Below are 26,209 nucleotides of genomic sequence, written 5' to 3'. Positions count from 1 at the left end.
CACACACACACACACACACACACACACACACACACACACACACACACACACACACACACACACACACACACACACACACACACACACACACACACACACACACACACACACACACACACACACACACACACACACACACACACACACACACACACACACACACACACACACACACACACACACACACACACACACACACACACACACACACACACAGAGAAAAACACTGGAGACCTGCTGCTTTGGCCTTGAAGAAGGAAATGAGAAACAGAGCTGTAACTCACACATTGAAAGAACGCTGAGAATGTCCTCTGTGATGAAGAAAGGACTTAATATGCCAATTAAAAATATAAAAATGTTTGACTGAAGCACTGAAAACATGTAAATCAAACTATAACAGATAAGCAAAGGGGCCATATCCTTCTCATTTCCAGGTGTATATCAGTATGTAGTGTCTCTACTTTAAAGAGTCCTCTCCTGCTGATGTTCAGGTGTATATCAGTATGTAGTGTCTCTACTTTAAAGAGTCCTCTCCTGCTGATGTTCAGGTCTATATCAGTATGTAGTGTCTCTACTTTAAAGAGTCCTCTCCTGCTGATGATCAGGTGTATATCAGTATGTAGTGTCTCTACTTTAAAGAGTCCTCTCCTGCTGATGATCAGGTGTATATCAGTATGTAGTGTCTCTACTTTAAAGAGTCCTCTCCTGCTGATGTTCAGGTGTATATCAGTATGTAGTGTCTCTACTTTAAAGAGTCCTCTCCTGCTGATGTTCAGGTGTATATCAGTATGTAGTGTATCTACTTTAAAGAGTCCCCTCCTGCTGATGTTCAGGTGTATATCAGTATGTAGTGTCTCTACTTTAAAGAGTCCTCTCCTGCTGATGTTCAGGTGTATATCAGTATGTAGTGTCTCTACTTTAAAGAGTCCTCTCCTGCTGATGTTCAGGTGTATATCAGTAGGCTATGTAGGGCCTCTTTAACAGAAACAGTGTTACAAAGCCAAATGCAAACAGAAATAGAGAATACATTATATTGCATATTAATCCTAACAATCCTTTAAACAACTTACACAATGTTTGTTTCTAAATCTCATGGACTTATTACCGCGGGGAAATAACTACGATGCTATCATCCAAGTTAGTGTAGAACTATATATTAGTGAAATAGAGAATTAGAGCCGACAGCTTGATGCATTAACTCCTAAGATATTCACCCAAACTAATGAAAATCAGTTGGGATTTCTAGGATGCAGATGGTTACATTTCACGCCAACTTCCAAGTAGAGAAAGCTGCTTTTCAACTTTTTAATCTGACGGCTGAAATAAAAAATTTGAAGCACTTTTTTTTGTCGAGTTTCTTCACCATCTTCCCCCTTTGCCACAGACTCAGAATCAGAAACAAGTTTATCACCAGGTAGGTTGACACGTACGAGGGATTTGACTTGATGTTACGGTGCATACATAAAAGTAAAAAAAAAAGTAAAAACACAGATGGAGTATATATAACATTATTTACATAGAAATGGAATGGAATAAAACATGGAATAAAATAAGTGGCATCCTGCGGAGGCTCAAACTCCTCCGGCAGATTCTCTGTTGGAAACACCTCTCTGACTTTGCTAATTTGGGGCAGCGGTGACACAGGGAATAAGAGCATGGAGGGATCCACACACACACACACACACACACACACACACACACACACACACACACACACACACACACACACACACACACACACACACACACACACACACACACACACACACACACACACACACACACACACACACACACACACACACACACACACACACACACACACACACACACACACACACACACACACACACACACACACACACACACACACACACACACACACACACACACACATTTTTAAGACTGCTTTCTGTTCTGTGGGCTTTGGTCTTCGGAGTATCAGCAATTCTGTCGTCATTGAAGAAAAAAACTAAAAATGAAAGCATGACAGGGTTCCTTTTTTAAATATATTTCAAAAAGCAGCACTCAATCTCTCAAGACCATTGGACTTAATGAGAACATGTACTTTACATAAATGTATTTAAAAACGAAATCAAGAGAAGCAAAAAGTAACTGTGGTAATTTTGTGATAACCAAAGTTAAAGCAGGAAGTAGAAGCGTTGTAAAACCTGCATTTACACAGTGTACACAAACAGATACGACACTCCAAATAAACCACCAAACAGCCTCACACAGCAAGCCCACCCGCTCTGTTACTGAACACACACACACATACACACACACACATATACGATAAACTTCTCAACCTCCAGCTAACTTTACCACCTCAATAAATAAACTGAGGAGAAGTTTCTTTATTTAAAGATTTAGTACGACGAGCTTTGAAGCTCCTCGCTGCAGTTTTTCAGTCTTGTTGTTCAGGGAGGTTCTCTGGGTCTTAAGAGGATTCTTTGACAACATGTGGAATAGTTTAAGTTAGTTTTTTGTGCTTAAAAGCATAAAAGTTAGAGAAATATACAAATGTATGAAGGACTGCATTAGCGGGAGGTTTTACCCCCAACTCAAAGCACTGGATGTGGCTAACAGACTGCATTTGGTTAAGAGTTATCTCTAGTTAGCTAAGTGTGTAAAGAGTCCTTTAACTAGAGTAAGGGTGTCTTGTTTGCTTATGATGTTTCTGTTCTTTGCTAAAATAGTTAGTTTTTCACAAATAGGTATCTGGACTTTTAAATATTTAGGGTTTGACAAGGTTTGGCCAAGACAATTTGCTAAAGATGTCTCTGGACCCTGCCGAAAGTATCTGGATTATAGATAGGTTGTCTAAAGTTTGTTAAGGGTCTTTTCTAAAGATGTCTGTTTTTGACTAAGAGGGTCATGATGTGGCTAACGGCCCGTCTACACTACAGGCATCAAAAAATCTTGAAGCTGGGCGTGTCTGAAGCTTGGCAATTTTTTGCGAGCAACGCGACCAACAACCAATCACATGAATCTCCCGCCCCCGACATACAAAGCAATAGCAATGTTAAAACGAAGTAAACTGGATATAAACTCTCCAAACAGGCGAAAACCTACCAGTTTCACCCACTGTCTCTGCCACCTCCCTCCATGCCTGGTTCCTCCGGTTTGTATCCCGGTAAATAGTTCCGGTCGTAAAGAACCGGGTGATTTGCTACCGTAATATCTCGTTTGGAATATGAGGAAATGAACTGCGGTCTGGCTCTCCCAGCTTGCACGCGGTTTGATTGGCTGCGCTTGCACTGGCGGGATTTGCATAAATGGGATTTGATTGGCTGATGCCAAGCATCGAGCCTCAAAAGTTGAACAGTGTTCAACTTTTGATGCCGATAGATGCTCACGATGCTTGCAAAGCCATGCCACGCTCCCCACAATGCAGTTCGGCGAAGATTAAAAATCTTCTACGTCACCCCATTCAAGTGAATGGGTGAAGCGTTGAAAGCATTTTTCGATGCCTGTAGTGTAGACGGGCCGTTAAGGTGTCAGGATTAGGGAAACCATTATTTTGAAGTTTCAGCACTTCTGTATACTTTCTTGAGAATGTCTTGACTTTCCTGAAGATGTCTGGATTTTGCCAAGAGCATTTTGTTCATTGTTTGGTTAAGACTGCCTGGACGTTGCATCTTGATTGTGATTGTTTATTGTTTTCTAAGGGTCCTTTGTCTTTGCTAAAGATGACTAACTGTTTGACTAATTGTGTCAGAAAGCCCTTACTGGGAAGTTATGGCTCGATGTACTTTCCTATGAGTGTCTGGACTCTGGCTAACAAACTGTATGTGGCTAAATCGTTGGTTTGCTGATGGTGTTAAGTAGATTAAGGGTGTCTGTTGTTTGCCAACAGTGTCTCTGGTCCCTGGTATTAGACTAAGATCACATTGTTTGGCTAAAGATGTTCTGGACCCTCCTAAGAGTGTCTGGACTTTCCTAAACTCATCTGTAGTTTGCTATGGGTATCTAGATCTCCCTAGGAGTGCTTTAAGGTGGTCTTATGTTGCTTTGTTCGTTGCTAAAGTTGTCAGGACTTTTTAATTATTTAAAGTTTCTATTTGCCTAAGATCGCCTGGACTTCATCTCGATTACGATTGGTCTGCAAGTTTCCCCAACAGTGTCACCATTTTTTTCTCGGAATCACAATGATTGAACTCGTGCCTCCGACGTGTCCTCCTACCTGTCTTGTGGCGATGATGATGATGGTGGTGGTGTCTGACGTGGTGCTGGTGGGCGGAGATGTGGACGTGTTGGGCGAGGACATCGGCCAGCCTCCCTCCGGCCGCCCCACTCCCCCCACTGCGGGTGGAGGAGGAGGAGGAGGAGGCCGTGGAGGAGGTGTTGGTGGAGGAGGTGCCGTGGATGGCTCTGTTTATCCATCGCTCCATGCTGATGCTCCCGTCCCGACTGGACGTTGTTGTTCCTCCAACGCCTCCTCCTCCTCCTCCTCCTCCTCCATCTTTTTCTTCTTCCTCACCGTCACCTCCTTCCTCTTCATCGCCCTGACCCTCACCCTCCGAGCCTGAGGAGGTATCTGAGGGGGGGAGAAGAGAGGAGTTGAAACTTGAAACAAAGCACCACTCAGCTTCCAGAGAACAAACGGACCTCTGCATCTGTTGGGGAAATACTAAATGTCCTCTTCCAACATCAGAGTCTACATGATAACAAAGGTATCAACTGTAGCTGTGAACATGACAGGATGTGTGATTACCTAGAAGAGCATCAGGACTGTTTGAGGCATATGATAGCTATGTGATTAACATGATGATTCAGCCTCTATGGAGAGAGACATATGACAAGCATGATCATTTCTGACGTGGAGCTAATCTGAAGTAAACATTGAATACTGCTTTCTATTCCTCCATCTTGTGACTGTGGAACTCCCTCTCTTGGATATCAGCATGTGAAGGACACTGTTCAGGAACTAGTTGATGCTCTGTATGTGATGACTCCTTCCATTCTGGAGAGGATCACAGATACATGCATCCTGAGATTGAAGATCAAGCCGGTGACGACGAGTGATTATTAACATTTTTAAATATTCAGAAAAAGTCAGAATTTTTAGATTTTGAGAAAAAGTCATAATTTTGAGATTTATTTACATTTGACTGATTGTCCTTTCTTTTATTCTAACCTTTTATACCCTTAACCTTTTTTATATTACCATATTTTATTCAATATATTCCTTGCTAACTTTTTATTTTATATTCTCCTCGCATTGTGAAGCACCTTGAGATGTTGTTGTTTTTAAAGTGTGCTATATAAATTAAATGTATTATTATTACAATGACAGAAGTAGAAATGGTGGACTAGGGCTGCACGATATTTATTTTTGATGGATATTGCAATTGCGAGATTATTTACAACATCATAGGGAATGCAAATTATTTTAAGATTGCTGATATTATCATCAAAAAATAAACACAATTTGGCTAGCGCTCAAAAACATTGTACGTGATAGGCTAAGGGACATCTCTAAGCAGTTGACAAATCACAACAGACCTTTTTGAACATGAAAACATGAAAAAGAATTCCCAGTTCTGCTCAAAATACAAATATGAACCTGGGTTAAGTCAAACTTCTCTCTCTTTAAATTGAATATTTTCTGGTTTCTTTACTTCTTTATCAGAAGTATATTACATTTCGTTGACATCTGAGTACATCATGTTAGGCTTTTGGACACACGGATCAACCTTTTTTCGCCATTTTCTGACATTTAAAGACAAAAAATATATACATTTTAATCAAGAAAGTAATCAATGAAATAACTGGCATTGAGAATAATCACAGGTTAGCGTCCTCTAAATCAAACCGTTAAAAACAGTGACCCTTTAACATCCACTCCAATAATAAGTGGAATATATATTTGCTATATTCAGAGACAGACAGAAAAATTGTTTCCGTGTTATGGTTCTTTTGTCAGTAGCCTGGAAATATTTCAGCTTCCATCTGTTTAGAGTTGCCGTGGGGGGGAGGAGTAAAGTTTGTTTTACAAAGAATGTGTGCAAATGTGTGTGTATGAGTGTGTGTGTGTGCACATGTTTTGCATGTGATTTCCATAATGCCCAAAGCAGTGTGGGACTAATAGTGGTTATATGAATAACAACAGAAGCTGACCCAGTTCTCACACACCCACACACACACACACACCCACACCCACCCACACACACACCACAAAACAACAGATAAACACACACACACACACACGTGCATTTTTCCCACAGCGCGGTAAATTAGTCCAACAACCATCCAAACGAAAAAGAAAGCTCAGAAGACCGCTGAGATTATAAAATGAATAGTGATTAACAGACTCACGTTCATTAGGTGTACAAAAACACACAACTCATTACAATGAAACACAACTGATGAGGTATTTCTATTTCATTGGGTAGATAAGAACAAAATCTGCATTGGATTCAACTTTGTTTTGGAAGAACTATGCTGTGTTACGTCTGAAAATAAAAAAAGAACATCAGCATGTGAGGACTCTTTAAAGTAGGGACATACTGATATACACCTGAACATCAGCAGGAGAGGACTCTTTAAAGTAGAGACACTACATACTGATATACACCTGAACATCAGCAGGAGAGGACTCTTTAAAGTAGAGACACTACATACTGATATACACCTGAACATCAGCAGGAGAGGACTCTTTAAAGTAGAGACACTACATACTGATATACACCTGAACATCAGCAGGAGAGGACTCTTTAAAGTAGAGACACTACATACTGATATACACCTGAACATCAGCAGGAGAGGACTCTTTAAAGTAGAGACACTACATACTGATATACACCTGAACATCAGCAGGAGAGGACTCTTTAAAGTAGAGACACTACATACTGATATACACCTGAACATCAGCAGGAGAGGACTCTTTAAAGTAGAGACACTACATACTAATATACACCTGAACATCAGCAGGAGAAGACTCTTTAAAGTAGAGACACTACATACTGATATACACCTGAACATCAGCAGGAGAGGACTCTTTAAAATAGAGACAATACATACTGATAAACATCTGAACATCAGCAGGAGAGGACTCTTTAAAATAGAGACACTACATACTGATATGAAACTGATAATAAGCACATGTGGATAAACTTGACTCCCAAAATATGTAAACAAATACAAACATAAAAACAGCAAAATGCAAAGTTTAAAAGCACATTATTAAAGATTGTTTGCTTAAATTAAAACAACGTTGACAATGCTGACACCTGACATTTGCAGTTTTAAATAAAATGCCATGGGACTTGATGCTGTTTTGAAAAGGTAAAAACTACCCATAGTGCTTTGCTGACATGGGTAACTGGCAAATGAAGAGCCTTGCTTGGAGCAAGGCCCTGCAGAGTGACAACACACAAACATGTTGACAGAAACAAGACGCTGCCAGGCTACCCAGGGTTGCCATGAAGTAAAGACAAACACAGAGAGAGAAGAGAGGGATTTTCTGACACACAGCAGCATATTTTCATAAAGCTAAAACATATTTATTGAGAAATTGGGAAAATGCAGCAGTCGTCAGCCAATAAAAATCCTCCCCTGCTCGTCATCTCTGCACGAAACGACCTGCTGCTCAGCAACAAGCCACTGTGCTGTCCTCGGATAAACCCCACTGGCAGACAGGCAGACGTGTGTGTGTGTGTGTGTGTGTGTGTGTGTGTGTGTGTGTGTGTGTGTGTGTGTGTGTGTGTGTGTGTGTGTGTGTGTGTGTGTGTGTGTGTGTGTGTGTGTGTGTGTGTGTGTGTGTGTGTGTGTGTGTGTGTGTCTGCTTTAACTGCTCCCTGAGGACGTGAGCTCTTTTTAAATCTGCAAGATGTCATGTGTGAGTGTGTGAGTGTGTGAGTGTGTGAGTCCTTGCAGTTTGTTTACCTTGCTTTGTGGAAAATGTGGAAAAACAACACATTCAGAAAAGCACGTAATCTGGAAAATGTGTTTGTACATTTATGAAGGATTTATGTCAGTGCTTGTTGAACATTGCGTACACTTGTATCTATCGCTGTTGCACTGTGACATGTTCCTTCATTACGGACTCACATCCTGTTGTTTGTTTTGACGTTGTGCTGCCACAAATACTCAGATCTGGATTAATCCGCTGCTAAAATTAGTCCCAAATCAATGTTCCTATGGTGGATTAAAGAATACACCCACCAGATGTTTTTTTTAGGAATAACCGAGTCTTTAAAATGAGTCTATATACAGTATGTGTGTTTGAATAGACTTATGGCTCCAGTAGGTACTACTTTAAGGTGGCAGGCAGATGCAAACGGCACACAACACTTCAATTAGTAGAAACACGCTGATATAAAAACACAAATGAAAACACATTCAAATGAAGAAACATCTTCAGCAACAAAGCGCTGCAAGAAGCTCAATGGAAACCAGGGGACTTTAAATAGTGACGCACACAGCTGGGACCGGTTGGTGACGTTAAGGGACTTTGGTACATTTGTGTTTTTTATATTTGCATCTGTTCTTGTGTGAAGTGTTTTCGGCAGCTTCATCCCGCAGACAATAAGACTGTTGAACAACTGAAACAATTTCATAACACTCATCTGCTACTTAGTAATTATTTATCTATTATCTCATATATCATTCCAATAACTTCTATATAGACTCGTATTGCACTATTCCACTTTTTTTTTTCTCACTTTTTTTTCTTTTTGTATTACTTTTAATATGTTGGAGCTATATATATTGATAATATATTATCATTTATTTTTATGTATTCTTAGTTAGCTTCATAAGTTAAAGTAGTTTCTATGCTTTTATTTTGAAGGCATGTTTTGGGCACTGGGCGATTAGAGCACCTGGTGTAATTGTATATATTGGTGATAGGTGGAAGTGGGAGCCAGAGCACTAGGAGGCAAACGTTTTTTTTACCAGGGTGTTTCAAGCCAGCAAAAGGAAAGCCATAGGAAAGGCTTAAGGAAAGGCTTAAGGAAAGAGATATAGGAAACCTGTTCGTTGTACTTTGTTATAGGAATAAACTGCACAACGGAGAATCTTGTCTGGACCTGGATCATTGCCCTGCGTAAGATCTGCTAACTAGTGCTTCAGCGGCTGTATTATTTTAAGTTAATTATCAGTTTTATTTTTATATGATTTTGGCCGCTACATAGTATATTTTAATATTGTCTGCTTCCACGACATAATTACTCTGTAGCTATGTTAGTTTGACAATAAAGACCCTTGAACCCTAATGCGTTTGTACCTGTAGGCCACCGTACTACTGGGCTTTTATTTGAGAGAAAATACAAAAAACACAATGTTAGTTTTGTATTTTTGGGGGGATTTAATGGCCTCCAAAGTAGTGCCATTTGGTTTAACATATTTTTACATTAGATTTTACCTCGCCGTTATTACCAAATCTGTTAGAACTTTTAATTTACTTCTTACTTTGAGTGTTTGCTCTTCCATATCGTGATAAAAACTCTTGTGTTTATTTGATTTCTTGAGTGTTACACTACTTGATACTAAAGAAGTAGTATTATGGAAGTACAGAGACATAAAGAAAGGGCATTCAAGTGAGATAAAGGAAGGGCAAATAAGGATAAGAGACAGACCCTGGACATGTAGAATCACTCATGAGAAAATAGTCCGAGCATTAGTTGCCCACATTGATCCAATAACCTGCCCTCGTAGTTAATATTTAGCTGCAGTAGATTCCTCTTTGAGCCATTAGTCTAACTCGTGATTAGTTCAGTGACACTCGGTCCTGCAGCCGGAGGAATAACGGCCTCATTAACGCCCTCGTTAAACCACACCAGCTCCATAAAGACACATCGGATCAGCGACACCGTCGGTGTGCACATTTACAGAGGAGAGATGGTTACTTCAGGTTTCAGCAGGGACAAAAGATGTGACTGCTGAGTGACATTAACTCCCTCAACACGAGAGATACAGATGTGGAAATAAGGGGGGTTTAGGGGTTGTTTCCACCTGCGTATATGTCAGCGATCGAACAAATACATCCATGCAAAAGAGCAATCAATGGTCGGATAAAAAGGTCCTCAAACTGATCCATAAATCAGAGCAGAAAGGAAATGTAAGTCCTGGAAACACCTCCAACTACACGTTGTAATGTGACCTTTTATATCAGAGAGGGTTAGCAATCATCTCCTGGTTAGAAATCATTGTTTCACGACAAAAAGACAATTCATGAATTATTCCCAAGAAACTTAAGAGCACATCTCTGGTAAATCAAAGAGGTCCTTTTTGCACGATTGTTGATGAAATGAAACCATCCAGTATTCTCCAAAGTCATATGGTAAATGGACTCAATGGGAAATATGTATACAGCCTTTTTCCAGTCGTTACGCCCTGGATATTTTGGATTCAGCCTCTTGCACAAGGACACATGACATGTTGACTGCAGGAGCCGGGAACCGAACCAACGACCTTCAAATCGACCGCTCTACCTCCTGAGAACCATGAGTGTTAGTGGACTACGTTTCTACAGCCCTAGAGAACAGATGTTTGTATGTTTCCGTACCTGGTGGCGTGTAGGCGTCCATGGAGGTCTGGACCACCAGTGACCGCCTCTTGGAAGGCATCGGCACCGCCAACTTCCTCTCTTTGTGTTTGGCGAGGGCCGCCTGCACCGCCTCTGTGTGGACATCTGGAGACACAAGTATATACTTAATGACATCTCTGAGGTACTTCCCTATTTCAGGTTATCCTATTTAATTCATACTATACATTGTAATACCTTTGAGTATATATTTATCTGGGAAAACACAATTCAGACGAATCAAATGACAGATTGAGAACGCATTATTGCAGATTAAAACGGTGTCTTGTAGACTTTACAAGACATATTTAGATGTCCATAAATCGTTACCCTTTACACTTCTTAGATGGTTTCAAAGCCTGGATTAGAGAACAAATACATATCTAACAATGTCATAAAGTAACATTTATAAATAAGTCAAAGGTGACATCTTTCTGTCATCATTGTTTCAGTTTATTTAGCCATTAAAACCTTCGTACTTTAGCAGAATTTAGCAATTTGAAGGGAATTTTGAAGTACTTTCCCTTGGGTTAACGATCTGAGTGCTACTAACCGATAACGGAAATAAGCCGATTAATTTCAGGCATGGGTATCCAACATATGAGCTTTATTTAGCCAATGAAAGATGTATACTTCAGCAGAATTGAGACATTTGCGGGAATTGTGTTTGAAATGAAGTACTTTTACTTGAATGAACGATCTGAGTGCTACTTACTAACCAATACAAAAAGAAATAAGCCGATTAGTTTCAGTGTAAACAGAGAGAGAGTGTTAAATAACAGAGAGTGCTTCCAGTGAAAGTAGAGGAGCAGCAGCGAGACCATCGGCTGTGTTTGTGCTGCAGTGTTCTCCACACAATGAGCACCGTGTTCCCATTTATCTACGTTCAGTCCTCGCACACAGAGTCTAAGACAGCGGCTCCCAAGAGGCCTTGTGGTTTTTCCACAATGGATCGAGTTCGGGGAGTGAAGCAGACGTTTCTGTAAATGAGTGTTTCTAAGAGCGAGATAAAACGCCGCCGTGTAGCCACAGCTGGTTTCGTTTGAACAGTGTCCATCGCTGTCACACACACACACACACACACACACACACACACACACACACACACACACACACACACACACACACACACACACACACACACACACACACACACACACACACACACACACACACACACACACACACACACACACACACACACACACACACACACACACACACACACACACAATGACATCAGTCAGACATGTGTCGGATGAATGGAGCTCACACATGTACGTTTGTTTAACTCGTGCGCGGGGAACGGAGGTGATTTAAATCTCAAGTGCACGTTTATTGTCTTGTGGTTGACCGAGTGTGACGGAAAAGGGTGTAAAAGTAAGTGTGTGTGACGTTTGAAAGGTGCTCACACAGCTTTTCTTTTCCAACTTAATGGGTTAAAAGCTTTTTTTATGGATTTAAATCCTGTCTAAACAAACTCTCAGGTCGAATCAGGTTTTCCCGCTGATCCAGGAACTCCTGTCTGTTTTCTTGTTAGAGAACTGCCTCTCTTTGCTTCTAAACCCCCGAACGTCACCACTGCACATTCCTACAGATGGCTTGAGCATGAGATGCCACTGAAGAGAGGTTTAAATCCTCAGTTAATCCCATATCAATCTTTACTGGACACCAGATGGAACAAAAGCAAACAATGCATGTTGACAGATTTGTCGAAAAGCTTTTTCCACAGATTTCTGCCGAACTCTGGATTTATTCAGCAGATAATGTCACTGTGTGATGATCAGGATGAATGAGTGGATCGAGGTTAAGTGTACATGTGTTCCCTTGTCTAAAGTTTCCAAACAAACCTCAAATAAACCTCTCTGAACCAATGCACAATTGGATAAATATAAGACCAGCGATGTGCAGTTGGAGCCTCACCTGTCATACTCCAATGTAACGGAAAAACAACTAAATAAAAACTAAATAGTAATAATAATAAAATGTCTCCACTGATCTATGGTGTAAGTGTGATTTATGTATGATTCCAATCGCTTTTTAAAGTTAAAATCAGCAAATTTGTCGAGCTCCGCTACAACTACGGGTAGCGATGAGAAGCGAGGCAGGGACGAGCTCTGCCTCTCGTAACCCCACAGTAACTGGCTGGAGCGCGGGCACTAAGCTCATGCCTGTTACCATCTCACTGTATGTCACCAATGTAATGTTTGTAGATCCCTTTATTAAATGTATCCTCGCCATCCATAGTCTCTGAATAACTTATTTCACGTATATATGATATTTAGACTCGCTGGTCTCATCATATAATGGCAATGAAAAAAGCACCAGGGGAGGCAGCCATAACCTCTGCCGCACTGAGGGGGGCGCACGTGAGCCCACAGGTTCTTGTTGCTACTGTTATTCTAAGCAGAGACGGTAGACACGAACAACAAGCTAGACTTTTGAAACTACAGGAAGATAAGGAGGACTTTTACAAAAAACTAATAGAGATTGTTGTCCAGAAGGAGAGCATGGACTTCATCTTCAAGTCAAGGTAAGACCACTATTGTAATGAAAATGCGATCTTACTAAGAGAGAACAATCCAATATTTAGATGTTGGGTATCCTTTTGTTGAACGGTCTGTTTAAAATGAATCGAAGCATCAGACTAAAAAAGCTTTTGAAAATAACCGAATATTTTGATTAAGGTCAAAATATAATATTTGTAAATCTGACTCTGATTCACCAGCCATGAACCTCACCGCACGTCACTGGATAAGACAGATGTAACATGGGGATCTTCCAACGTGTGAACTCAGAGAAATATATATATTTATATAGAGCTCCTGCGGTCACGTGACTTTTGGTTATCAGCCACCATTTTGGCAGTAAACATGACGACCGGCGCCAGCGTTTTCCTACCGTGCGAGTATACATCTCATTTTAATTCAAGTGAAATTCGGCTTTATAGTACAAAATTAGAAAGATTAAATATAAGCGACCCATATAATGCACCCGGTGTGCTTTTCAAGAGCATAACCTCCTGCTCTGAAGACGATGTACCCGACTTGCGCTACGCGGACATACACAGCTATCTTGTAAGCTTTCCATCAGTGTACTCAGGAGACTCCCTCAGAGCTTACAAAAGCTTGGAGGCTTACAAATGGTGTCAGTACGGCTTCGTAAACAACATTCAACTGTGGAGTCTTACATCCAAAAACTTCGGCATCATCACTGCAAGGGTAAGTATTAAATTATTCCAGTTTGATAGGCAGTGTCACGTTAGCATTGTTTGTTTATTAGCTTGTCTAGCTACGGCAGTGTCACGTTAGCATGTTTGTTTATTAGCTTGGATAGCTACTGCAGTGCGTCTGAAACTAGTTTGTATTTTTGCTTTTTGAAAACTTTTTGTAGCATTGTACTGTATTCCTTCACCCACCTGATATGAAGTGATCACTGCATAAGCGAAAGCAAACGGCCGGGGGGTCCCATCTTTCAGTCTTGTTCAGACGGCTCCTGGCTCTTTTAATCGCTGCGATCCACTTTTCCCTCCTCTCCGCGTCTTTTGGAATGCGATAATAAGATACACCTTTCTTCTTCCCACGCCTATTTGTGCAACCTGGTGCACAGCAGTTATCCACCATCCTCGACAGTCTGCCAGTGCCTGCCAATGAATTTACTGACGCGATTACTGCCAAAATGGCTGCCCCCTTCGTTTCTCGTCACGTGACCAGCATATGTGACATCATCCGCAGGAGCTCTATATCTTTATCCGATAACGTCAAGATATTTAAGATAGTATCAGCCGGGCTACATCCCTCTGATGCGTCACACAAAGTATGTGTTGGGTCATTTTCACATAGACTTCTATACAAACTATATTTGTCGTAACCATTGGAGTCGACCAGCAAGAAATATGTTTAAGAAAATCAGGCTTCCTTGTTGATACGCAGGCAAGACCTCACAATGATAATGACATCCTTACCTGTATTTGGAAGAACTAACATTTTAAAAACACGGTACCACTTTAAGCTTGACTTATCATATATAACCCATAATGCTACTGAGGGGAGTAACGAGCCTCATTGACTGTTCCCTGTATACATAGAGAGTTGATAGACGACCAATGGGCATTCAGACGCAATAAAAAGAGACACATCGTCCCACTGATGGAGGGTCAAGGTGAATCTGTTCCTCACCTGATCGGTACCGCTCGTCTCTGGAGCCAGAGGAGCGCCGGCGGTGGTACCGTGAGGACGAGGAGGGGGTGACCGGACCTCTCCTCTCCTGGCCCAGCGGGGGGTCCATCCCTGAGACAAAGAGGGGCAGATTTAACACATAATCTTCCTTTAAGGTGAGATAAGATAAACCTTTAGAAACCTTCAGGTGTTAAAGCAGCAACAGGAATACGATGGTAACACAGGAGAGAACCAGCTGAGAGTTCACACAAGCATGAGTAATTACAAAACAATATCACAAATATATACGTATAAAAGTCAAAGACCAAGTGCGAGTCCAGAGTAGGTATACAGTACATCTCCAAATCCAAAATCTATTAGAACTGAAAAACAACGTTAGCATCTTCGTATATTTCTTGTGTTTTTTCTGTATGCTTCTGTACCGTTGCTTTTTCGCATGTATTTGTAAATAAATCATTGATCCATGATAGAAGCCTCTCCCAGTGAGAAAGCTACATTTGGAGAATAAAGCTGCAGCTGTTCTAGAAACAACAGGAGGTTATTTATTGCAGTTTGGTTTCTGATTTAGACGTCTTACCTCCGCTGCCGCCGAGGCTGTGACTCAGAGCTCAGGGACGTTATTAAGAAGCTTTCAAAAACCTTTCAGGCCTGATAGAAACAATTTCCTGCTAAATGTGTAGTCCTTAGTTTCTGAACACACAGAGGTGATGCACATAAACACTATTACTAAAGAAGACCAGGGTCATATGATGCAGTGATAGTAGTTTGGACATCTATGGAAACACTGCACACAGGAACTGATCATTGATGATTGGGCGGACGTTGAATGGTGCCAATTAGCCCAAATCAATCATAAAATGGTCTGGAGGATGTTGGAAGCAGTTTTAAAGCACCCAAAAAAGCATGACTCAGCAGAAATCAGACATAAATATTCACACACATTTTTAAGCGAATTAATTTTATATTGAAAACAAAACAAATGATTTGACCACATTGCAATGAACATGGTAGGTACTTAAGACAGCTATGAAACTGATTCCAATAGGATTTTTACAGATTAGTGTGTTGACTGTTTAAATAAAACCTATTCAATAAACTTAAGCACTGAACTCTAAACATTGAACACAATCAATAACAAAGAAAAAAATATATATATAAGCTATAAGCTAAAACATACAATTGATAAAACATATATCCATAAATAAATATTCATATCTTGAATAATACAAGATGACTCAAACCTGCCATGGGAAATACAGCACACTAGCAGAACCACACACTCGTACAGCCGCACACACACACGATCGATACGTCTGATGATGGTAACTGACAGCTACACAGCGGCTGATCTATGAGCCTCCACCCCCCCCCCCCCCCCCCTTCATCTGTCTTCATTACGGCTCTCAGAGAAGCGGGAAGTTGATTATTCGAGCGTACAAAGAGCGGCAGTTAACGGCAGCTCTGGGAAATTCCTCGCTCAGATGTTTCCTCCGGGGAGTCTGGATGGAGGGATGGATTCCCCAACACCAGAACCACTCCGCTTCCTCTGTAGAAATATCTTTGTCTCAATCCTTTATTCTTACTCTTATTTTGCCTGCAGACGCTTCATGTTGTACTCATTTATTCACCAGTCAAAAATCAGTTGAGTCTATTAATCAACTTTGACATGTTTAGGGACAATAAAGTCCGTTTGTCGGTCTTCCACTTTAGTCATGATTGGATTATCTCCATTACTACATGTCCCCTGTTTCCCTACATGTTCCCTGTTACAGTCCTTTTGTACTTTCTTAAACCTTTCCTTCAAATATTTTATTAATTGTAAGGTGTCCTTGGGTGCTTTGAAAGGCGCCTCTAAATATAATTAATTATTATTATTATTACTCTTTGATAGATGGCTGTGAAATTTGGTGCAGAATGCAGATATCAATAATGCCCAGAAGACAAATCTGACTGATTTCCAAGTTTCTCTGAGTTCTTCTAAAGTTTCACCAGAAGGCCAACGTTTTTACTTTTCCTTTGAAACATGTCCGCATCGACAGGATGGATTGGCACAACATTTGGTAAAGAGATTCACGGTTCCAAGAAGATTAATCCTAATAAATGTGGTTATCTTCTGACATTTTATGAGGCTGCATCATCAGTTCAAAGTTTCAATCCGTCCAAAACATTGTATCATTGCTAGTTAATAAATAGCATGCTACGGTATCACGGTGAACATTGCTTGGTACCCGTTAAAACATTTTTGCATTAATATATTTATTAATACTAACACACCACCGCATATCTTCTAATGTACACAATTGTTTACATATGTAATGTTGTTAATTAATGTACAATGTGCACATTTTTACTTTAACTTCTTATGTTAATGTGATATTAAATCACATTTAATTTTGTTATTCTTTATTCCACATTTTCACCTATTTGTTATGATCTTTGTATGTTTATAGAAATAATGTATTCAATGTATTTGTATATTTATTGCACACTTGCATTACATAATTTTAACTTGACTTCTCATTTTAAAATAAATATTTGTAATTGTATTTATTTATTATTAACAAACTAATTTCCCCGTGAGATAACTTATTAATATGTGTTATTCTGATTTTGATGAACCCTTCATACGAACACACTCGACTCATACTTGCAGGTATTTTGTATTATTTGTCACACAGATGAGGTTTTTACCACAAAAACTGATGCAGGAAACTGACGTTCAATTCATAAATCATCCACTTAATGACATGTAAAAACTTGTCTCTATTCTTGTCTTGCTCGATCTTAGTGCTGCATTTGATACTATCGACCATGATATCCTATTGCAAAGACTAGAGCACTTAGTTGGCATACAGGGAACTGCTTTAGGCTGGTTTAGGTCCTATCTATCTGAACGCTCTCAGTTTGTACGTGTCAACGATGAATCTTCCATGCAAACCAAAGTTAGCCATGGAGTGCCACAGGGCTCAGTGCTTGGACCTATTTTGTTCACCCTATATATGCTTCCGTTAGGCAATATTATAAGGAATCATTCTGTAAACTTTCATTGTTATGCGGATGATACTCAACTATATTTATCAATCAAACCTGATGAAATTAATCATCTAAATAAAATTCAAGACTGCCTCAAGGACTTAAAAACGTGGATGACCTTACATTTTTTGATGTTAAACACGACCAAAACTGAAGTTATTGTACTTGGCCCGAAGAATCTACGAAACAAATTATCTAAAGATATACTAACTATGGATGGCATTAATTTGGCCTCCAGTGAGACTGTAAGGAATCTTGGTGTTATATTTGATCAGGATTTATCCTTTAACACCCACATAAAATCAATTTCAAGGACCGCCTACTTCCATCTACGTAACATTGCAAAAATCAGGCATATCTTGCCTCAAAACGATGCAGAGAAACTAGTCCATGCATTTGTTACTTCAAGGCTGGATTATTGTAACTCCTTATTATCAGGGTGTACCAAGAAGTCAGTCAAGTCGCTTCAGCTGATTCAAAATGCTGCAGCTCGTGTACTAACCAGAGTTAGGAAAAGGGACCACATTACTCCTGTTCTGGCTGCCTTACACTGGCTCCCTATAGAACACAGGATAGCATTTAAAATTCTTCTTCTCGCCTACAAAGCCCTTAATGGGCAGGCGCCATCTTACCTTAAAGAACTCATTATACCCTATTGTCCTACTAGGGCATTGCATTCCAAGAATGCAGGGTTGTTGGTTGTTCCTAGAGTCTCTAAAAGTACAATGGGAGCCAGAGCCTTTTCTTATCAAGCTCCACTTTTGTGGAATCAGCTTCCAGTTTGTGTTCGGGCGGCAGACACCCTATCCGTTTTTAAGAGTGCGCTTAAGACCTTCCTTTTTGATAAAGCTTATAGTTAGGGCTGATTAGATTCAGCCCCTAGTTTTGCTGATATAGGCTTAGTTTGTCAGGGGACATCTTACTTCTTCCTTCTCTCTGTCTATACCTGTGTACTCTCATGTTCCGATTAACCCAGCTTCCCCAAATTTCTTTCTTTTTGGTGTCTATATACGCCGGGATCCGGAGTCATGGATGATCCTGCGGTCCTGTGTCATGGATTGCGAGTCCTGGATCTTGAGTCGTGGCTGTGGTCCTGGATCATAAGTCCTGGATGGATATCCTCGTGGATTCATCTTCTTATTATACACACACGCATTTCTTAACATTTGGACTACCTATGTTGCAAATGTATTATCTTTTCAATTTATACACGGCATCTATTGCACGTCTGTCCGTCCTGGGAGAGGGATCCCTCCTCTGTTGCTCTCCCTGAGGTTTCTCCCATTTTTCCATTTAAAACTGTGGGTTTTCTCTGGAAGTTTTTCCTTGTACGATGTGAGGGTCTAAGGACAGAGGGTGTCGTATTGTCATACTGATATTCTGTACAAACTGTGAAGTCCACTGAGACAAATGTAACATTTGTGATATTAGGCTATATAAATAAACATTGATTGATTGATTGATTGATTGATTGATTGATTGATGTTCATTTTCCAGTTTTTCTCCATCGGTCTGACACTCCTTACAACAAACACTTAAACAGGATTTCAACCAGTCGCACACACACTGAAACCTTAAAGAAAATCAATGCAGGACTCGTTTATTCTACTGCAGGTAGAAAGAAACTAAATCCAATAAAGACCTGATGAAGTATAACACACTAAAACCAAAAGTGTCTTAACAACCCTAAAGGGTAACACAAGACACACAGTATCCAGATTTTTCACGAAACTAAAGCATGTTTTACTTCAACCTGATTTTACTCACATATTTTTTTTAAAACTTACCACCATGGAAATAAATATATTAAAAAACACTCCATACAAAATAATATATACAACAAAATATTTACACACGGCATCTATTGCACGTATGTCCGTCCTGGGAGAGGGATCCCTCCTCTGTTGCTCTCCCTGAGGTTTCTCCCATGTTCCCCTTTAAACTGTGGGTTTTCTCTGGAAGTGTTTCCTTGTACGATGTGAGGGTCTAAGGACAGAGGGTCTAAGGACAGAGGGTGTCGTATTGTCATACTGATATTCTGTACAAACTGTGAAGTCCACTGAGACAAATGTAACATTTGTGATATTGGGCGATATAAATAAACATTGATTGATTGATTGAATATTTAAAATAATATCTATTCAAAAGAGAAAAGAAAATGACATTAAAACATAGTGTAAATATAAAATATATATATACAGCACAGTATATTCAATTGTATATTCAGCTCTTTATAAAAGTTAAATATTTACAAAAAAGTAATAAAATATTTCATTTTTTTAGGCGGTAAAAATACAGAATAATCAGATTTGAGATCTACATAATTAGAGAAATTCCACAAAATGTAAAAAAAATTCAAATTACTTAATGATTATAATGGGATGGGTTTAATCCTGTATGGTTGCTTTAAGTTTGACAGATTGTGCATTGTTCGTTTCTAGTGAGGTGCTTTCAGTCGGACAAATTGCCCGTTATTACTGGCATTATCTGATGCAAGCTGCAGCAACATGTTTGGGATGGCATGCAGAACATGTCAAACAGAAATCAGCAGCAGTGTGTTGCCTTTCTGTCAGATAAGAATCTTAAATGACAGATTTGCTGTCAGCTATGCAGAAGTGTGACTGATTCTGAAAACAATGAACACTGCCAATAAAAGTCAAGCACAACCCGACACGAGGAAGTGGCCTCAACATGAGAGGTGTTCCAAATTCAATGCCGTCATTATCTGCATAATTATAGAAACACGCTCACTAAAATAAGACTTTAAAGACAGGGATTCAGCCAGTTCGTAAAGTCTTTAAAAATAAAATGGCTTGCTTCCTGTTGTGGCTCCATTTAAAACAGTTTCCTGGATTCACGTCTCTTGGTTCCACTTGTAGGGAAGATAGAGTTCAATTGGAGCAACGCCAAATATGTAATCTCAATACCTACTAATGTGACCCAGGTCAGGTGAACGAGTTCAAGTTTTAAATGATAAAAATATATGGAGGAACCATGTATTCAATATTGAATATTCAAATCATATTTACCTGGGTTTAAATGTAGCTTCTAACTCCAATCCAGATATAATAAGTACATCTAACTGGTTTTAAAAAGGAATTAACTAGAAAAGTATTCACGTATGAAGGACCAACAAAAAGTACCACTACTATGTCCATTTTCAGGAGGTAATACACTGTTTGAAGAGGTTTGAACTTCAGTAATTTCAAAATAGAAACCTTTACCGTTTACTTCCACTTCTTTGAGGTTTTAAGAAATTGTTAAAATGCAGAAAAAACGTTTTTATAACCAAAGAACAGAACAAAAAGAACAGCAAGTTCCCAATATATACATTATTTATCTCCGAAATAACCAAAGTGATTGGATCTCAATGAACAGTTTGTGTTAAGCACTTCTACTTACATTGTTTTGTTTGACACTTCTTAAAGTTTTCCAGCATCGTACAGCTGTCAAAAATCCGCGTTTCCTTAACTTTCAATTAGTGATTGGATCTCAATGAACAGTTACATTTTTTACATTTATATTCAATTTAATATCTAATATTCCGTGCCTCACATACTTATGTATATACACTAGCTTGCTTTATATTTGTTAATGTACATTTTTGTAATTCAACATGTGTATTTTCTACTTTCTTGTTTATTCCTAGTATTTACATTTGTATTGTACGATGCCATGTCTGTTCATGCTGCTGCAACACAAGCATTTCCCACATTGGGATCAATAAAGTACTTCTTATTTTATGTCAAGCACTTTTACTTACATTGTTTTATATAAAGACGCACACTTCCTAAAGCATTCCAGCATCGTACAGCTGTCACAAATCCCTGTTTGATCAACACCATATCTTCTCTTTTCAATACCTCCCGTCTACCTGATCCGACACACCTCGGCAGTCACTCCGTCTGAAAGCCAGAGTCCGGCGTAGAGCGGCTGAGTGAACTTAGTCTGGACTCTGTGGACGAGGGTCCTGGTTTCAGAGACGCTGTAGAAGGACAGGACTCCTGCGTCAGGATCCAGGTACACTCCCACTCTGGACGACCACATGCCCGGGATGCGAGTTCTAGCGTTGTCATGCCTGAACGTGCAGGTGTTTTTGTAACAATCCAACGCCCAAGGCTTGTCGTTGTACCCAAACATGCTTTCAGTGAAGCCCCTTTGTACGCGACAGCTACCAAAGCTGCTGTCCCGCTCAACTCCACCTCCCAGTAACTACGACCGTCCAGACTGTCTTTACTCAGGAGCTGCCAGCTATAAACAAACCTCTCCGGATGAAGAGGATACTTCTGTTCATCACTGACGAAGGTTACCATTTTGTCGTTCCCGGATATCTTCAGATGTGCGTTGGCCTTGTTTGGATCCAGAGTTACTTGGCATACATAGTGTAAGAAGTCGGCTCTGGTGAAGGGCCCTTCTTTAGTATTTGATGTTATAACCCCAGTGACTGTCATGGAGACCTTTGCGTATTCTTCCCCAACAATCGCACGTAAGTTCACCTTGGCCTCGGACAGAGCCATTGAAACTTTCTTGAAGTACCCCATGCAACGGGCTTTGACGGGGGGCGGCTCTGTGGATTCACTGAGACTTGCCAACGTTGAGTACTTGATCAGAAAGCCAGTGTGATCCTCTGTGTGTGAGAACTTCTTCAGCTCTCCGTCTTTCCTCTTCAGCTCGGCGACGTCCCACTCCAGCTTCTCCCGAACCTTTATGTACCACCTGACTTCGGTTTCCCGTCGAGATGTAACCTTCTCCTTCACTTCTGCGACACTTTTCTCAATGATACGCATCAGTTCGTTGTAGGTGTTCTCGTTGTTTCTCAGAGCAGCTTCAGCGCATCGATTAATGGTGTCTTCCTCCTGTTGAAACCACTTTGCGTCTCGCTCTTTGTCCTGGATCGTCTTACGGATGTGTTGCCGAGTCTTCTGAAGCTCTCTCTGCCTCTCCACCCTTTCTGCTGCAGTCGAGACTTTATTGTGGCCTTTGTGAGTATCTTTCGAACAGAGATAGCAGATGCACTGCTGATCCGTACGGCAGAACAGCTTCATCACTTCTTGATGACGAGGGCAGATGTTCTCCTGGAGCTGTGCGGACGCTTCCACTAGCTTGTGTTTCTGTAAGGGGGCTACTTCAAAGTGTGGGCGGAGGTGTTCCACGCAATAAGAAACCATGCATTGCAGACAGGACTTGATAGCTTTCTCTTCACAGAAATCACACGCCACATGTTCAGTTTGATCGTCATCAAAATCAGGAGAAGAGGAGGAGGAGGAATAGCTGGGGTTTCAATCTTCATCAGCTCTCTGACCACAAACGCCAGCATGTTGTTTTTTACCACGGCAGGTCTTTGCATGAATTTCTGCCGGCACTGAGGACAGGTGTAGATCATTCTATCATCCTGAGCATCTAAGTGGTCCGTGATACACACCATGCAATAGTTGTGTCCACAGGAAAAAGTCACCGGGTCCTTCAGCAAATCCAGACAGATTGAGCAGCAGACATTTGCTCGATCAAGATGGATCCCCTATGTGCCATGTTGCTTTCCGATAAGAGCAGGTGTGTGGTGACTGAATGATAAGAAGAGAACTTAGATAGCTTCACTAGAGAGGGAGGGCATCATTCCTGAAAGAGGAGTGGCTTCAAACCGGAAGGGTGTTCGCCTTTCTCGTAAAAGTTGTTAATTTACGTGTTATGGAATAGTTGTCCCAATGCCAGGTTAATACGAGAACTTGGAATTTTTGTTCATAGTATGTGGACAATCAGGTGTGTACGTGACATGGAAATATTCAGGGCGTATGTTAGATAGATTGGGATCATGGTTGGTTTGGCTTGAATCAGAACCAGGCCCTGACAAGATATCTATGAAACGAAAATGGTATTTAAATCGTGCTCAACAGTCATCCAACCATAGACAATAGACCCATGGTGTGCAAAACTGAAGCAAACCAACCAGTCTGTCCATGTCCTCAACAGAGGAGGGCAAAGACTAGGGGATCTGTTCAATGGTATGCTTTTTTGGGAAGTGCTGAGTCACAGCAGGAATCCCCCGGGTTGAAGTAATGTTGGAAAAACCAAGCCAAGGGTTGGTCATACTCTCCCTGAAATGCTTAAGCTTGGGATTTTGTTTAATACGTGCATGAAGTGACATATATGTGCCCTTTTTGTTATGTTGCACCAAGAGGAAGGCTTGTACATCAGGCTACCGGGCAAAAACTCTCTTTTGAATCTCAGCTTCAACGTAGGTTTCTATTTAACAAACACACTACCACCAGGTACTTACTTTTTTTCAACAATTTCCATGTTTCTTCTTCTGCAACATTTGTATTATTTCCTACAGAAGTTATTCCTAATTTTTCATGACAATGGGTCGAGAAATATACTGACATGTTGCCTCAGGCCACTCCTATCGTCAGCAAAGAGGAATACAAATAATTGGGGCACGAAGGTGATGACAGGTGTCTCAATTCAGATCCTTAGTACACTGTCAACCCCTGTGGGGAATTGGTGAGTTCCTACCATATAGTGTCGTCTAAAATCTTACACGGCTACTGTGGCCACACCGGAAGTACCGGTAGCCGCTGTTAGCTCGCTAGATAGCTAGCAACGATAATTTACTGTACCTAATCAGGAGGAACTGCTAAAACTGTAAAATTAATTGTGGCTTTTTTATCAACACCCGTATATTGGTACATTTCCTCTACATTAAAAAAATTATGTAAACGCGTAGTGCTTGTATAGTACACCAGGTAGTGACTAAAATGGCTGCTGTTAGCACGCTAGATAGCTAGCATGATTGTTTTCTGGACCAAATCAGTATGGACTGCTCAATTAACCATGTAAAATGAACATTGGCTTCTTTTCACACTGTCATGTTGGTACGTTACCTAAGAAATATAAAGAAAAACCTGCATCTTTTGTAGTTGAAAAGTACTGTGTTTACCGGAGCAACAGCAGCTAGTCAGGGAACTTCTAATCAGTAGCCAAGATGGCGAGTGTTCGGTGTGAGAAGACTCAACGTGTTGACGTTATGAAGGCACATTCCAGGTACTTTTACCATAGTGGAATTGGGACACACTTATGCCCTCAAAAGAGCACATGTGAATACAGAAGTACGCAATTTGAGACACAGCATGGGTGAACTAAGCTGTCACTTTATGACCAATGTAAAACTTGAATTGAAACCACCTACAGGTGACCTTGTCGTCACTACATGTATGTTCTTTCAGTCTAAAGACTTTGTATTACCTAGTGCATAAATCAAAACCAGCTTTAAAGCCTCTTCTTCTTTCTTTTCTTGGCTGCTTTTGAAAGGCCTGTGTGCCGGATCTTATGACGGCCCCTCAGAGGAAACTAAACCTAATCTATAATGTGAAAACCGTGTAGATCTGGGTGACTGGGAAATCCATTACTTTGAACGCTGTAAATGCTTTAATCAAACTGTATCAGGCCGGCGGTGCACAATCAGTGCAGATTAACAGGCCTCAGAGCTGACACACATTACAGTGTGTGTGTGTGTGTGTGTGTGTGTGTGTGTGTGTGTGTGTGTGTGTGTGTGTGTGTGTGTGTGTGTGTGTGTGTGTGTGTGTGTGTGTGTGTGTGTGTGTGTGTGTGTGTGTGTGTAAAGGGGTCGAAGGAATTTACAGGGTATAATGTAGTGTGTGTGTGTGTGTGTGTCATCCGGTCCCCCATAGCGAACTGGGGACGACCCCCCACTGGGCCCTGGATGTGAATACCACACATTTTCTCCATCCCACACCCTTCATTCCTTCCAATAATGCACTTCCTGACATCCCCCCAGCATATGCACACACACACACACACACACACACACACACACACACACACACACACACACACACACACACACACACACACACACACACACACACACACACACACACACACACACACACACACACACACACACACACACACACACACACACACACACACACACACACACACACACACACACACACACACACACACACACACACACACAATATTCCAGTAATAGCTTCAGCTGGTCTCAGTGACGCTGCAGTCCATCCTCAGTCTGATGAGCGTCTGAATGTGAAATGGACTTTAGGATCATTTGTGGTTCGACTCAGTAACATCTATCCGAGCTGTTTTTTACAGCTCAACTGGTCATGGTATAGTAAATGTAGTAAAATCAAAATCAACACAGAAACTATTAGGAGGAAACTCTAAGTCTTATGTTTGTTTTGAGAAGAAAAACTATTGGACAAAAACGAAAGATAAATAAATTGGTGCTCTTGCTAATCTTGCCTTTTCAGTTAAATAATAACAAACTCTTTGTATAAAACTAATAAATAAATAAATGCAATGTCTTATTTGTATTAGCCTAAGAAAAAGCTTCCTGGTTAAACATCACAGGAAGTCCAGTTTTTAAGGTTTTAAAGTATTAAAAAAAGACATTATCCAAACCCAGAGGTACGAGTGACTGTTGGAG

At 40.6% G+C, this 26,209-nt stretch overlaps 1 protein-coding gene across 1 annotated transcript in view; it reads right to left on the bottom strand.

The window, feature by feature from the left end:
* LOC307019968 (E3 ubiquitin/ISG15 ligase TRIM25-like) overlaps positions 1 to 23,698 on the bottom strand; it is a gene marked incomplete at its 5' end in the record, with an annotated part of 37,385 nt that extends 13,687 nt beyond the window's left edge. Inside the window, 8 exons of the mRNA XM_079651064.1 lie at positions 4,187 to 4,540; positions 10,514 to 10,639; positions 14,710 to 14,820; positions 15,287 to 15,303; positions 21,617 to 21,820; positions 21,907 to 22,937; positions 23,045 to 23,260; positions 23,687 to 23,698. Of these exons, the coding sequence (XP_079507190.1) occupies positions 4,187 to 4,540; positions 10,514 to 10,639; positions 14,710 to 14,820; positions 15,287 to 15,303; positions 21,617 to 21,820; positions 21,907 to 22,937; positions 23,045 to 23,260; positions 23,687 to 23,698 (2,071 nt within the window). The remainder of the gene's footprint in view (positions 1 to 4,186; positions 4,541 to 10,513; positions 10,640 to 14,709; positions 14,821 to 15,286; positions 15,304 to 21,616; positions 21,821 to 21,906; positions 22,938 to 23,044; positions 23,261 to 23,686) is intronic.
* Between the last annotated feature and the right edge of the window lie 2,511 nt (positions 23,699 to 26,209).

Source organism: Notothenia rossii, assembly GCF_949606895.1.
Source record: "Notothenia rossii genome assembly, chromosome: 9".
In the NCBI taxonomy this organism is placed as follows: Eukaryota; Metazoa; Chordata; class Actinopteri; order Perciformes; family Nototheniidae; genus Notothenia; species Notothenia rossii.
The sequence above is the reverse complement of the archived record's forward strand: the minus strand, read 5'-3'. Positions and strand labels throughout refer to the sequence as shown.